Source organism: Chelonoidis abingdonii, chromosome 20 (genome assembly GCF_003597395.2).
Source record: "Chelonoidis abingdonii isolate Lonesome George chromosome 20, CheloAbing_2.0, whole genome shotgun sequence".
Lineage (NCBI taxonomy): Eukaryota > Metazoa > Chordata > Testudines > Testudinidae > Chelonoidis > Chelonoidis abingdonii.
The window spans coordinates 23,464,013-23,478,724 of record NC_133788.1 but is presented as its reverse complement, the minus strand read 5'-3'; the positions used below and the strand labels follow the sequence as shown (position 1 = coordinate 23,478,724).

At 51.0% G+C, this 14,712-nt stretch overlaps 2 protein-coding genes across 7 annotated transcripts in view; one reads left to right on the top strand and one right to left on the bottom strand.

Moving 5' to 3' along the window:
* Positions 1 to 3,361: 3,361 nt before the first annotated feature.
* SDF2 (stromal cell derived factor 2) lies at positions 3,362 to 6,265 on the bottom strand. Its single transcript, XM_032788706.2, has 3 exons — positions 6,064 to 6,265; positions 4,745 to 4,941; positions 3,362 to 4,110 (listed from the first exon to the last, which is right to left on the bottom strand). The coding sequence occupies exons 1-3, from the start codon at positions 6,227 to 6,229 to the stop codon at positions 3,823 to 3,825; spliced, it is 651 nt and encodes a 216-aa protein (XP_032644597.1). The 5' UTR covers positions 6,230 to 6,265; the 3' UTR covers positions 3,362 to 3,822.
* A 98-nt stretch (positions 6,266 to 6,363) lies between these two features.
* The window catches only part of SUPT6H (SPT6 homolog, histone chaperone and transcription elongation factor), a 39,940-nt gene continuing 31,591 nt past the window's right edge, over positions 6,364 to 14,712 (top strand). The window contains exons 1-2 of one of the 6 annotated variants that reach the window (XM_032788704.2): positions 6,364 to 6,474; positions 14,426 to 14,569. In XM_032788704.2, coding sequence (XP_032644595.1) covers positions 14,464 to 14,569 — 106 coding nt within the window. In that variant the 5' untranslated portion in view covers positions 6,364 to 6,474; positions 14,426 to 14,463. Of the gene's footprint in view, positions 6,475 to 8,052; positions 8,071 to 9,655; positions 9,720 to 14,425; positions 14,570 to 14,712 lie in introns of those variants that run through there. The other 5 variants (XM_075073972.1, XM_032788700.2, XM_032788701.2 and 2 more) reach the window with 5 other exon arrangements.

The window sequence follows — 14,712 nt, the reverse complement described above, 5'->3', positions numbered from 1 at the left end:
TTTGGGGGAGGGGGGGGGGGCCGGGATCCGGGGGGGGGAGGGGAGGGGAGCGGATCCGAGGGGCCGCTGGGGGGATCGGCTCTCATGGGGGAGGATTGACTGGGAGGGGGATCAGCTCCAAGGGGGTGCTGTCGGGAGCACTGTGGACTGAGTGGATCTGCTCTGACAGGGTGAGGGATGCTGTAGGCTGGCGGAGGAGGGGTGTTTCTGTGCCTGGGGCACCACCTGGGATGTGAGCCTTAGTGCAGCTTGGCCATCTCCCTCATCATGTCACCCCTCCCCCCGAACCCAGGGTCCCAGGAGGGAAAGAACATCCTGTGGCCACCCTCTTGCTATCCGGTCCAGCCCGGGCATGCACGTGTGGATCCCAGCTTTGCTCTGCACAGGTCCAATACTGCATCCATCACCATGGCACCCAAGCAACTATCGTCATGGTGTCCTAGTGCATATTGTACCTGAACATCCATCATCATGGGATACGAACAGCTACTGCCACGGTGTCTGAGCACCTGTCTCCACAGGATCTTAGCACTTTTAATGATGTCCAGGCATCTGTCACTATGACATCTGAGTGCCCATCACCATGGCATCCAAGTCACCATAGGGTCTTAGCACAGAGCATCTGTCCAGGACCAAGCACCCACTGCCTTGAGATCCAGGCACCTCTTTCACCCAAACTCAAGGTTTAAGCTGATGGGACCCTTCCCCTTTAAAAAGTCTGCATTCTGTGTCTGGCCAACTGTGCACTAATCCATAGCTGGAGCATGTCTTTTTCCACTTCTCTCTCCAATTTATGTGAATTTGGGACTGAAAACTGGAATCCTTATTCACAGAATAGACGCAGGCTGGGGAACAGGGCAAGTTTGCTTCTCTCCCTGCCCTGGAGGAACCATCTTTCAGGGGAGAAGGAAATTCAGTCCCTACTTGTAGTCCTTGGCCTCTGCTGAGGCTACCAACCAGGAGCCAATACATACCAATTCCAAGTGTGATTTTGATGACACTGGCACCTGCTCATTGAGAACTCGTTCTCCAACCCCATTTCATTAAACGTCCACCAAACAATTTTGCATTTTTGATGCCAGCATGTCTCAGCTGAAGCTGAGCTACAGCAGGGGCAGGTCTGGTCCCCTAACATCCCCGCCATTTCAATTCAGTTGGAGACGCACTCTGTTACATAACTGCCTTTACTTGGAACGGAGAGTTTGACTGGAGCTGAGCGGAGAGAGAACTGGTGTAGAGGATCACTCCATTCCCTTGCTGGTGTCTAGTCGAGTTCTGCATCAGAATGGTTCAGAATACCAACTCAACTTCCAGTAAGCACCACCAAGCTAACAGGATGGGACAGTGGTAATGCCCTTGGAATATCAATAGCTGCCTGCAAGGACTCAGCGAAGAGCTGTTCACAAACAGTGCTTTCCACACCACGGAAGCGACTTCAAAAGCTCCAGGGAAGTGGTCTGCAGCACTCTGTGTAACTGAAGCAAGAGGGGTTAGAGCAGCATCCTGCCTCCACCCTTCCCAGCTCTCCTTTCCCTGATGAAATCACAGCTGGCTGTTAATGGAGGCAGGGTGCGGGGAGCCAACACAAACTAATGCTGCTTGGAGAAATGACAGGAGGGCCTGGGCTAGAAAGTACAAAGAATAATACAGCAGGTTGCAGCAGCCTGCACTTCTGCCACCCTAGAACTCCAGCCCCACAGCCAGCGTTGGGGCATGGCGTAGTGAACTGAGTGGCTGGTGAAAGTTGCGGATCTACAGCCCTGCAGGCAGAAGGCTTCCGTTCATTTCTATAAGAACAGGCCAGGGAACAGCAGGGCAATTCCTCTTCCATGCTCTGCCACCATCCCATGGGCCTCTGCCCTTTGCTGGAGGAAGCATTAGTGGGGTAGGAGGGTTGGTCAGTGTCCATGGCTCACTCACCTCTGGGCCTCTGCAGGGATTGCCCCTGAGAAGTCAATTAGAAGTAGTGGAGGTGGATTGATTCTGTGGACATCCATGCATTAGGAACTGCTCTAAGCCAAGCAATCACCACCCAAAGGGAATGCCTTTCCGTTTCTACTGCTCCAGGCGGCACCTGAACCAGCAACTCAGGAGTTGTTTATCCAAACTCACCTCAAAAGGTGATTTACAGCAATAGAGCTGGACTGTTTGAATTAAGAACGTGCCTGTCCCTTTGAAGCACGCTTCCCTGGGGTACCTGAGTCCCCCACCTCCCGCCTGAAAGGATGGATGATGCTGTGGGGAGTTACAGGCTCATGGTCAAAACAGTTCTTTTATTTTCATACATCTCTGCTGTTCCCTGGGTCCTCCCCCTCTACTCATGCACAGGCAGAGGCCAGAGGGAACCTGCCTGAAAACGCAGAAACCAAGCGCCACACAAGCCTGCAGCAACTCAAGTATCCATCACACAGAGAAAGTGGAAAGGCTAGTGCAGGACATACAGAATTCTTCCCCTGCACAGCAGGGCCTTTGGCAATGGCAAGACTTCAGCACAAACCCACACTCTGGCTCACCCATAGCTCCAGCAAGACAAGCCCACCCACCAGTTCACCAGAAGCATGAATTCTTTCGAGACAAGGGAATGAACTGGAGGTGGGGAAGGAATTTTCCCCCAGGTCAGACTGACAGCGGTTTTCACCTTCCTCTGCAGCATGAGCTGTGGATCACCTGCTGGGATCATCGAGGCATAGTTCAGCTAGCCAATGGCTTGCCATTGCGGGGGCTCAGGCATTGGTGGCAGCTTGAGCTCTCCCTGAGCAACATGACAGCGTTAGTCTGTGCAGAACAGCCCCTCCCCAACTGGTGCTGAACGGCCCCTGACCTGTACAGGCTGGAATGCCCTGAGGAAGACATGGTCACACTTTGGAATCCCAGAAGCTGTTGGGAGTCTCCCCTTTTAAGCCTTCAGAAACAAACAGCCCCTGACACTCTCCGTCCCTGTGTTCAGACACAGGAGCCTTGGCCACACCTGCACGAGACAGTTACACTCTCCCCTGCCTGGGATTATCAACAGAACATTTTCATTCCATTTTGGATGAGCAGGCAGAACCAACAACTGCTATTTACTGGTTTTAACTCAACTAACTATCATTCTCTTCATCTCATGCCCTGTCTCTTGCCAACAGCAGCTGGCCACACCTCTGCTGGTGCTCGGATGACATGACACAAGTGGTCTGGGGCTTTTTTATTTCATAAGTGCTATTAGTTTGCTTGCTGGCCTATTTTTTAATCTGTGCCACTCATCAGTGGATGTGTTGTGACACTTGCCTACCCCCTGGGAGTTGCTGCTGATTTCCATGCCTTGGAGTAATTTTGTCAGTAAGCAAACATGAATGGGACCAAGATAAAGCATCACCCACTCTTTGACAATTGAATTCTTTTATGAGCCCAGTTCTAGTCAGCAGCTCTCTTCCCCCGGGCACATCTGTACATGAATGTCAGCAATATGGAGTTTACAGGGGCAGCAGGATGTCAACGCGGTAGACACTCAGGGCAGTTACAATGGGAACAGACTCAGTACAAGATGATAAACACAAGTCATTAAAAGTCCCTCCTTCCTGCTTTTTCTGTGGAGGGAGAGTTTCTCTTAGCCCCTCTGCAGGGAGAAAACCAACTGCAGTAGAACCCTGCAAGAGACAAAGCCCTAAATAATACAGAGAATTACACACACAATGAATAACCAGGAGACCCAGGGCTCTGCTCCTTGGCCTGTGCCAACCAGTGCAGGAATAGCCTCTCTCCAGAAGCGTTTAGAGACAGACTGGTTCCTTCAGGAGATAAACACTGTGTGGTAGAGGTATTGAGGAGCCCCAGCACAGTCCATCATAGCTCAGCATGATAGGTGTCAGTCTTCAACAGCTCACTGGGTTTCATGAAGATCCCCTCCATCACCTTCCAGTTGTTGTTCTGGTTGGAGTAGGACATGCCATGGACTTCCTTTTGGCCATGGATAGGTCGCCCATACTGCTCCCCAGTCACAGACAGGAGCATGTCAGTAGATGAGTGCTTGAACCGTACCTCGCCATCCCGCACCCAGTAGGTCCCACTGCACAGAACAGTCCAGTCATCCAGGTAGTCTCCCTCACCATCCTCCCCAAACGCACTGACTTCCTGCAAGAACAGCAGAAGGAAACACCATTTCAGTGTGCCTCTGAAAACTTCCCTGCGAGACAGAGTGAGCCACTCAGAGAAGAGCTAGAATATGGAATGATTATATTCTTGGTACAGGTTATATATTAGCTTGAAGAAGAAACCTCCAATCTTGAGCACGAGCAGGGATTTAGGCCTTTGGATCAGAATTAAGGAGCATACCTCCATGTCCCCCTCCTCCTGAGGAATCACATCGTGCCAGATTTACAGGACTGACACAGAGAACAGCATTCCCACTGGAAAAGGGGGCAGGGGTCTGCAAGGACTTGCCTTTTCATGGCAGTGACTTATAGACAAGTCTCTCCCTGCTGCAGTCATACACACAACGCCTTTCTCCTCCCTCAGGCACACAGGGCAGGGTAGCCCCTGTCACTGTCTCAGGCAAGCACCAGCCCAGCTCTCAAGCAGATAGGTCAAGATTTGTCCTGTCCAACCCCCTCAACTAAGTACTGACCACTCAGTGAGCAGAGAAGGGTGCCAAGGCTGATGCTATACCACAGACCTCCCCGCAGAGACCCTCGTCAGGCAATGCCAGAGAAATAAGTGGGAGCCATGCCTGCAGAGGTCTCCACGCAACTCTAACTCCAGAGATTACCTGGTTCCCTGAGAGAGGCGACGTGAAGTGATGGCTGTGCAGGTTTCGCCCTGTGTTGATGTGGGTCAGCCGGATGGACTGCCCACATTGTACAGGAGTCCCCCTCTCACAGACCATGGATGTCTTTCCCCGAACTCTCCAGTAACTGTTACTGTCATCCACAGCAGAGACGCCCGTCACTGACTGCTGCCCACTACCTGTGTAACCAGAAAAGAAGTCAGAGAGCGTGCAACCTGCCCACAAATTCTTAAGTACTGCAGAAGGCAAGAAACACTTGAGAAGGCTGTGGACAGACTTCACCAAAAGCAGGAATTTGCTCATCAGGCAGTTTTAGTTCAACAAAATATTTTGATGTTCTGGGTCCCTTATAGAGTTTCCAACATAAAATGCAATCGGCAGCATGCTGTAGAGCAGCACACAAACCAGGAACAGGACTACGTTCCTTCCAAAGGTTTTAAGAGCCGCACAAACTGCCCAAGTGCAGCCAGAGTATAAGGGGGGCAGGGACCCCAGGCTCCGCCAGAGAAGGAGACAACATACTCAGCCTTCAAAAGAACTTTGAGGGTAACAAGGCTCCCCAGAAACCTGCAACAGATGCAGATGATGTCACTGGGTGGACGGGGGAGAACAGGTTCTGTACCAAAACTATAGATTTCTGGGATGAGACCAGGCAGGGGACTCGGTTCCAGACCAAGCTCGGAACAATATGTAGCAATGGGGAAGGGATGGGAAGAACAAGACAGAAAGTGATTCAGTCCATGGAGACAGGTCCAGTCCAGCATGAATGGTGCAGGAAAAAGGTTTCAGAGAAGGACCTTGGAAGGGATGGGGTGGCGCAGCTGGGCTGCAGACCCGGAGATGGGATACAGGAAAGAGTCCTGTGCAGAGAGGGCAGCTATTGGGTATAACAGGTATCAGAGACAGGCGACAGGACCGGGCAGGTGGGGGGTCCCAGGTGCGGGAGCCAGGCCAGGCCAGGGGACCAGGGGGAGGGGATCGCGGGCGGGGCCCAGGCCAGGTGACCGGGGATCGCAGGTGGGGGCCAGGCCAGGGGACCAGGGGGAGGGGATCGCGGGCGGGGCCCAGGCCAGGGGACCGGGGATCGCAGGTGGGGGCCAGGCCAGGGGACCAGGGGGAGGGGATCGCGGGCGGGGCCCAGGCCAGGGGACCGGGGATCGCAGGTGGGGGCCAGGCCAGGGGACCAGGGGGAGGGGATCGCGGGCGGGGCCCAGGCCAGGGGACCGGGGATCGCAGGTGGGGGCCAGGCCAGGGGACCAGGGGGAGGGGATCGCGGGCGGGGCCCAGGCCCGCCCCGTTACCGGATCCGTAGCGCACGTCGTGCGAGTGGAGCCGGACATTGTGGCGGACGTTGAGCAGCTTCACTACGGAGCCGCAGGTGACCGGGCCGGGCTCGGAGCCCGCCGCCGCGCCCAGGCCCACCACCAGTATCAGGAGCCGGGGCCCCGGGACTCGCCAGCGCCGCATCCTCTCTACCGGAACCGGAACCCCACCCAACCGGAACCATAGAGCAGCGCCCTCGGAACCTATCGTTCTCCGCACCTAGAGAGGCAGGAAGTGCGCCCGTGAGCCGGAAGCGGAAACTTTCCGAGTGACGGTCTGAGCGCCCGGAGGTCTCGGCTCTTCTGCTCCCACCTATCTCCGCCGCAGCGGAGGCCTCCATTTTCCCTTCGGCCCTGAGCGGAGGCGGCGAGAGTCTCGGAGCCCAGCGGGTAAGTCCGGGCGCGGCCCTCCCGGGGCCGGGAGTGGGGGCTCTGGCCGGGGGGCCGGGCCCCTGTCGCCCGTGGGCGCCTCTCTGCGCCCGGGCAGCGGTGGGGAGGGTCCTCCTGGGCCGCCGCCCCTCGGACCCCCCCACTGCCCCATACCCTCTCTCTCGCCCCCCGCGGGCCCTTCCCCTTCCCATCTCTGCTGCGCCGCGAGCGCCCAGCCGCGCCCCGGGGGGCCCGTTCCCGCAGCCGGCTCGCGTGGCCGGAGCCTCGCACGGGTGGGAACCCAGCCTCAGGCCGTGCCCGGGGCCGCGTTGTGCCGGCTGCCTGCTGCGAAGGTGGCACTGCAGCAGCTCCTCGCCCGGGGGGGAACCGCTGGGCGTATGGGGGGGAATGAAAAGGCCCCGGAGCTGCAATGGTGACTCGCCTTTCCCTGGGTTAGATAGAGGCCTACGTGCTTTACAGCCTGCTGCACAGGGAGCTGAGAGAACCTGTTTTCCAAGCACTGGGCAACAAAATCTGAGTCATAGCTGTAAGCAGGCAATGAGGGCTTCTGCATCAGCTTCCTGCGACCTCTCTGTCCACCTTCCATTGCCAAGGATCCCAGGGCACCTCTTCACTGCGCGGTAGGATACCAACATTGCTGTGGATGGGTGTCGCCCGGCCCAAAAGAGAACGGGGCCAAACCCTTCCCCTTACAAAAAGGGCCGTGTGGTCTTTAACGTTAGCAGGGAGGATCTTTCTTTTAAGGCAGTGGTTCTCAACCAGGGATACACAGAGGTCTTCCAGGGGGTACATCCAGTCATCTAGATATTTGCTGAGTTTTACAACAGGCTACATAAAAAGCACTAGCAAAGGCAGTACAAACTAAAATGTCATACAGACAACAACTTGTTTCTACTGCTCTATATACTATACACTGAAATGTAACTACTGTAGTTATAGTCCAGTTGATTGATTTTATAACAATATGGTAACAATGAAAAAGTCAGCCATTTTTCAGTAATAGTGTGGCTGTGACACTTCTGTGTGTTTTGTCTGATTTTGTAAGCAAGTAGTTTTTAAGTGAGGTGAAACTTGGGGATACACAAGACAAATCAGACTCCTGAAAGGGATACAGTAGTCTGGAAAGGTTGAGAGCCACTGTTTTCCGGCATTACCTTAAGGGACCCACAGAATAACTGTGTGTTACTGACCTTATCTTTGGAAGGATACAGAGTTGGTTTGCCCTTGTTCTGATTTGAACCTTTGGTTCCATAGAGACTAGATGTTTTAAAACGGGTTTTAAACTTTTGCACCATTCCCTGCAGGAGCTTCATGCAACCTCTCTGTACATCTTTCATCCCAAAGGATCCCATGGCACTTCAGCACTGCGCAGTAGGGTAGCACCATTGGTGTGGATGGATCCCCAAATTGCTGAGTTGCTAAGCACTACTGAGTGTCTCCTTCCTATTCTGTTGCTTGGATATTTGTAGTTACAAATAGCTAGTTTTCAAAAGACATTAAAAATACCACCAATTGTAACAAATAACTAAGATTTGGCTATCCTCAGAACCCACAGTGGTGCAATTAGTGACTTGGAAGGACCCAATGATAATACAGGTACTACTAGCAGCCAGATGTTTGATAGCTTGTTTTTTGGAAAAGGGCCAATCCCCCAATATTAGTGTCTTAGAGAAACAAGGAATACAGTATTGCGATGGGGAAATGACAGCCTTGTATTAGGATCAAGCAGATTTTACAGTGTATAGCTACTGTTTATGGAGTCTGAGCAACATAAATATCCAGATAACACTATGAGTTTGGTCAAACAAATGAGTCTTTTGAAGGTAATCAATACCAGGGAATAGGCAGAAGTGGAGAAGAGCCAGAGGACTCATACCAGGGACACGTACAGCAGCTGGGTATGCTATATATGATTCATAGAAAGAAAAATAACAGAAAAAAGGGACATTTCTGGACCACCTCACACTGGAAGTCAGAATCACTGTTCATATTTGGATAATATGTGCTGTGGACTATGGGCTAAACGTCTAAAATGGTATTCTTGTTGCTGGGTACAGGTCTGAGGCCCCACCGCCCCCTTGAGTCTTTGCATTTAAATAAAGTGGAATTAGAATGTGAGCTGGGAGTTTATCATACTTCGGTGGCAATATGAATTTACTAGGTCAGTGTTAATAGGGATCTGTATAATTTAAATAATTACATCTTTTCAGTTCAGGTATGTAGTTGACAAAATATCTATTTAAACTACTGACTGACTCTCTGAAAATCATAAGCTGCTTTAGGAGAAGTGCCTTTTATTTTTTATCCTGATGAGGTGATTTGAAGCAGGAGACACCTAGATGGAGTTTGGCCTGGCAATTGCCTGTAGTGGGTTATAGGCAATTGCCAGTTGACTGTCCGGATGAAATTTCTGCTGTCGCTAGATTTTATTGGAATAATATTGTGGTGTTTGTTTCCAGAGGCTAGAGCCAGCCTGAGTGGCAGAGTGGTATTTATGATTTCACTCTTGGATTTCCTGGCATTGCAATGTATGGAGGGTGGGGTGGCGGGAGGGTCATTTAGATTTTGTAATAAAGACAAAGAATTGCAAAATCTAAACTCGAAATTTGTACTGGTGTTTGGGCAGAGCCTGCAGGCCCCATAGTGGTAGGCACTATGCACACCCACTGAGATGTGATCCCTGCACTGAGCTGCTTACAGTCACATTAGACACAGGGTGAGATTAACAGATAGAGATCCACATTCCAATTTAAATAATTCTTGTTTGATTTTGAGCATCCCCCTGCAGTTAATTGCTCTTGAAGGGTATTTTTGTCCAAGGTGCTGATCTGGATGCGTCATGGTGCTTCAGTGTGATGTCTTTCATAGGGTTTAAGGCCAGAAGTTACCATTGTGATCAGCTGCTAGTCCAGGATTTCTCAGCCTTTCAAAGGGACCCCCTTTAGTGGCATCTTGTGGAGCTGCACATACACACATGCCCTTAAACGATCTATGTAGGAGTTTGGGTGGATTTTCTGGTAGCTGTTTAAATCCAGTGACTAGGGCATCTCTCTCCCTTGTTTGTGAATCTGAGTGGTGAGTTATGCCCCACCATGTACTCTGGCATTATTTTTCTTTCCTGAAGCCTAGATTGGCTTTTTCTCTCTCCTCCAGCAATATTTATTCTGAAGCTGTTTCTGCAGTGGAGTGGCTTCTGGCCAAGAGGAATGTCGCCTTTTTGGGGAAGGAGGCATCATCTTGGCTATGTAAATACCAAAGGTTATGTTGTGCATCCTCCCTTTCTCTCCTGTCCCCCACATCACAGCCCCCATCGTCCAGGCAAATGTTCCCTGGGACTTCTTGCCACTGCTGCTTTGCTCACCCAGAACAAGGCACTGTGAAGTGAGAGAAAATGCCAGTGTGCTGATATCTGTGCCTGACACATTCTGACTCTCTGCAGTGACTCACTAATCACAATATTGATATATTTTTGTCCTTGGATTAACTTCTGCAAAAACATTGGTGTACGGTGTTTGTAGAGCTGTGTATGCCACAGCACTCATGTGCATGTGTGTTTTGTTAAGCAACTAGGAGACTGCTGGGTTGATTGCATTAGTGGCTAGTCTTGTACAGGTGTTTCAGCGCTGAGAGCAGCAATGCCAAAGCAACTCAGCCAGGCCGAATGCAGCTCCTGGCTTCCTTCACCTAAACAGAGAGAGAACCTACAGCTTGTGATAATCTGGTTTGAGCTGAGTGGCCTGATTGTAGTTAGCGAGACCTGTAATCTCTGCATTGAAGGCGAGGGTAGCTGCTATCTGCTTTGTTTTATTCCAGTTAAGGGCAACTTGTGGGTTCTAGAAAGTTGTCGGGGTGGCCTTGATCTGAGCAGAGTATGAATGCCCCCTGGCCCAGCCTTGTATTGCTTGATGAGAGAAGGGCGGGTTCTGTGTGCATGTCTCAAGGCAGGGCACTAGCGTTTTCCATCACCAGCTGTCTAACATCACAGTACTGCAAAATGCCATTTCAAACCCTCAGTACGAAGTGCCGTAACTGATATTCACAAACTGCCTAGGCAGCAGGGCTTTGGAACTGTGCTCCGGCTCTGCTCCAGCTCCAGGCAAAAACCTGCAGCTCCACTGCTCCAGAGCTGCTCCGTACTCCAGCTTTGGGCTCCGCTCCAAAGCCCTGCTAGGCAGAGTGTTAACGTAACCAAATGCATTTGCTGAAATAAAAAGCAGGAAAAATTAACCTATATTCAGTGTTAAGGAAGGTCGTTTTGACGTCTCACTGTGGTATCACAGGCATAAAGGTAACTTCAATCTCAAGACTTGTGCACTCAACAGATTACTGGCACACCACAAACAGTGACTTTAAATAAATGATCAGGTTTAGTCACACACCTCCACAAACACTAGCCATGAATTTCTGTACTTGGTTACCTTGCTGCATTCCTGTTATCTTTAGCCAGCTCACATACCTCTTTACCAAGTATACGATATCATCCTGGTCATTGGTTTCCAGAGCTGTGAGCGCTTTTTGTGGCAAGGGAGGCCTGCAGTAAAGATAATTATCCTCAGGAGTTTCTGCAAATATAATTGTGGGGCCGAGAGGCCTGTCCCTGTGTCGGGTTGGATGCAGTTTTGCACATTTTCCCAGGGTTCTCTAGTATTTCAACATTTCCCAATGACAGGCAACTCTGTGCCACCCAATCTCCAGCACACTCATTCTTTGAGACTCCCGCTTGCCATTTGACATGGCATCCAATGGGATTTCCGCGCTAGAGTTGGAATGAATTTTTGTACTCAATACAGTATTTGAGCTGAGGGGTGAAAACATTATCTAAAGTTATATCTGATTCCACATCTCCATGGCAATAGCCATGCTCAGTTCTAGTTTCCATGCTAATTAATCTCTGCTTGCTGCCATTCACACTGTTTTTAGAGTGGGTGATGCTGGAGCTGGAAATGGCAAATGTCTCGAAATGAGTGGCTGTTCTGGACGAGTGCATCCAGTAAATGAGCTGCTACTTCTCCGTTGTGCTTCTGCTCACTGGACAAGCTGGAATAGAAACGTGCTGAAGGGGATGATGTGTCTGGAACATGCAGTGAGGAGAACTTGGGCTTAGAATGAAAAGTTAGGACAGACAGAAGGTCGTGGCATGCTGGGGAGTTGAGGGGGCAATTCTGCCATCTTTGCAGCAGTCTTAAAAGGGTGAATTATGGGCAGAGACAGTGAGGCTGTTCTACTTAGAAACTCAGATGTGTGAAAGAGCCGTTCAGCCTGCCGCTGGTTGTTTTTGTAATTGTTTGTATTTCAGGAGGCACGTATGAGCAGATACACAGGAGAATTGTTTGTGGTTGGTTCATACACACCTACATGCTGAAATAGGGATGGTAGTAATGTAATGACACATGATATGGCTGTACTACAGCGTTACACAGTTCATCTGAGCTGGTTGGTACAATAGCCATGTACAAAAGCATATTTAGATGTTTGTGGCCTTACCATCTGGGAGAGCAGCTCAAGCAGATATGGTAGGGATTGTGTGTGTGTGTGTGTGTGTGTGTGTGTGTGTGTGTCGTTGCTAGACATGGAGATGCTGGGGAGGAGATATTCTGCACAGGGATCAGTATATGGGTGACAGGCTGATGACTGGCCAGGAGGTGGAGTGATGTCATTCTAGCCCAGAGCTGTTACTATTTGTCCGTGTCTCTAGTATGTTGTGGAGGGAGTGCTGGCTAGAGCTAGGAGTCCCCAGATAGCTTTGGGACTGTGGAATCTGAGCTCTGAGCTGCTCATCTCTTTAAAGTCATGTTTTTTTCTGTACCATATCTCTGTTGTGAGATTTCCTTTTGTGAGACATAGGCTGATGCATTTCCTTGCAGCTTTTAATATGTGTGAAGGTTTGAGTAGGACCTCCAGGAGTGGCCAGCCTGAGCCTGAGAAGGAGCCAGAATTTACCAATGTACATTGCCAAAGAGCCACAGTAATACGTCAGCAGCCCCCCATTAGCAGCTCTCCACTCCCAGCACCTCCCACCCACCGGCAGCCCTGCCGATCAGCGCCTCCCCAGCCATCCCCGCACCTCCCAATCAGCTGTTTCATGGGGTGCAGGAGGCTGGGGGGTGGGGGAGGAGCGAGGGCCTAGCAGGCTCAGGGGAAAGAGTGGAATAGGAGCAGAGCCAGGGGTTGAGCAGTGAGCATCCCCTGGCACATTGGAAAGTTGGTGCCTGTAGCTCCAGCCCCCGAGCCAGCGCCTATACAAGGAGCCGCATGTTAACTTCTGAAGAGCTGCATGTGGCTCCGCAGCCACAGGTTGGCCACTCCTGCCCTAGGTTATGTTTTTATCGAGGAGAAGGCCCAAGATTTGCTGTAAGCAGCCATGTTTGTGCAGTCTGAATGTCTAGAGCTGGGGTCAGCCCAGGAGCTAGATGGGGATGGGACTTGCTCATATCCCAAGCCACCAAAGTCAGATTGTCTTGTGTGTGATTGCCTTCTGGACTTCGTTTGTCTGGGTGGCATTCCCTAGGGGGCAATGAAATTCTGCGTCGCATCGCTTTTTACATGTATGCATCAGATCTGTTTCAACACTGAGTTTGGAGATTAGTGCTTTAGATCTGCCTCTTCATCTAACCCAGGGGTGGCCAACCTGTGGCTCCGGAGCCACATGCAGCTCTTCAGAAGTTAATCTGCAGCTCCTTGTATAGACACTGACTCCGCAGCTGGAGCTACAGGCGCCATGTGCTGCTCAACCGCTGGCTCTGCCACAGGCCCTGCCCCCACCCCACCTGCCATCTCTTGCTCCTCCCGCTCTAACCCTCCTGCACCCCACGAATCAAAACAGCTGATCGGGAGGTATGGAGAGGGAGAGGAAGGTGCGGATTGGTGGGGCTGCCAGTGGGTGGGCGGTGCTGGGAGCGGGGACAGAGCTGATGGAGGGGGCCTGACATATTACTGAGGCTCTTTGGCAATGTACATTGTTAAATTCTGGCTCCTTCTCAGGCTCAGGTTGGCCATCCCTGCTCTAACCCTTCTCGATCCATCTCCAGAGGCAATGTCTGGTCTGCTTCCGCACCAGGGTGCTAGCTGGAAGAATTGTAAATGATTCTGTTGTCTCTGCTTTTTGAATCAGAGTCAATTGGGAATGATGGTGAGTTGTAAAGCCACAAGTTGAAAGGAAACGAAAATAGTAAATCCAAACCACCACTCTGGACATGTGGTTTGCCCTTGTGCTGATCTTGACTCTCCCGTTGCTTCCAGAAGCCACATTCTAATACAGTGGCAGTCAAAGGGTCTGGATCCTGGAAACAAACCTTAAAAGTCCTCATCTAGTGCCTTCATTTCGATCCTACCAGTGAGTCTTTTGCTGTTCTCTGGTAATCCGTAAACATTCTAATCCAGAGCGGGGTTATTGTGATGCTGTGTAACTGTCACACTTTGTCACATCCAGACTCCTGGAGCATTCTGTCCTCTTAGGCCCTCTCCTGTAGTAAGTTTGCCATCTTTGGCTCCTGGAGCTCTGTGAACAATGTGCTGCCTTGTTTGTCTAGGCTGGTAAGCAGCCAGTCAGCAATATACCCTATCAGGCTTCTCTAGCTTTTATTTCATTAGCCAAGTGTGACATTTAATCATGTTAAAACCTTAATTGAGGTTGTATATCTCATAGGTTTCTGGGCAGCGATCAAGTGGTGCTGCTTTTCTGGATGAGACAGGAGCTCAGCTCTGTAACGATGGCTGCTCCTGTGATTTGTCTGCTCACTCAGACCAGGTTAAAAGCCTCAAGAAGCTCTCGGCTGCTGTCTGATTTGCATGATCCTTGGCAACTGGTGTGTTCATGCAGGATGGATTATGGGTAATTCAGGGGGCTTCATAAATGGTTTGAAATCCTGTTGCCTTAACTTTCTCCCTGTATTTGTGACTCTTTGGTTTTTGCTTCCTTGGTTGGTTGTAAGTGGCATTTCATGTTTGCCAGGTAGTTCTCTGTGGAGCGGGGTGTGAGACGCCGGAGCCATGTCTGATTTTGTGGAGAGCGAGGCTGAGGAGTCGGAGGAGGAATACAACGATGATGGGGAGGTTGTTCCAAGAGTAAACAAGAAGTTTGTAGAAGAGGAAGATGGTGAGTTTGCTCATCTGTCATCAGACCCATCTGCGCTCTCAGCATGTCCTGAACAGTCATGGCAGCTCTTCCATCTTTCAGTGATTAGCAACGGTTTCTTCTCATCACTGCGAGGCGGAGGGTTTGGTGGTGAACTATAAACT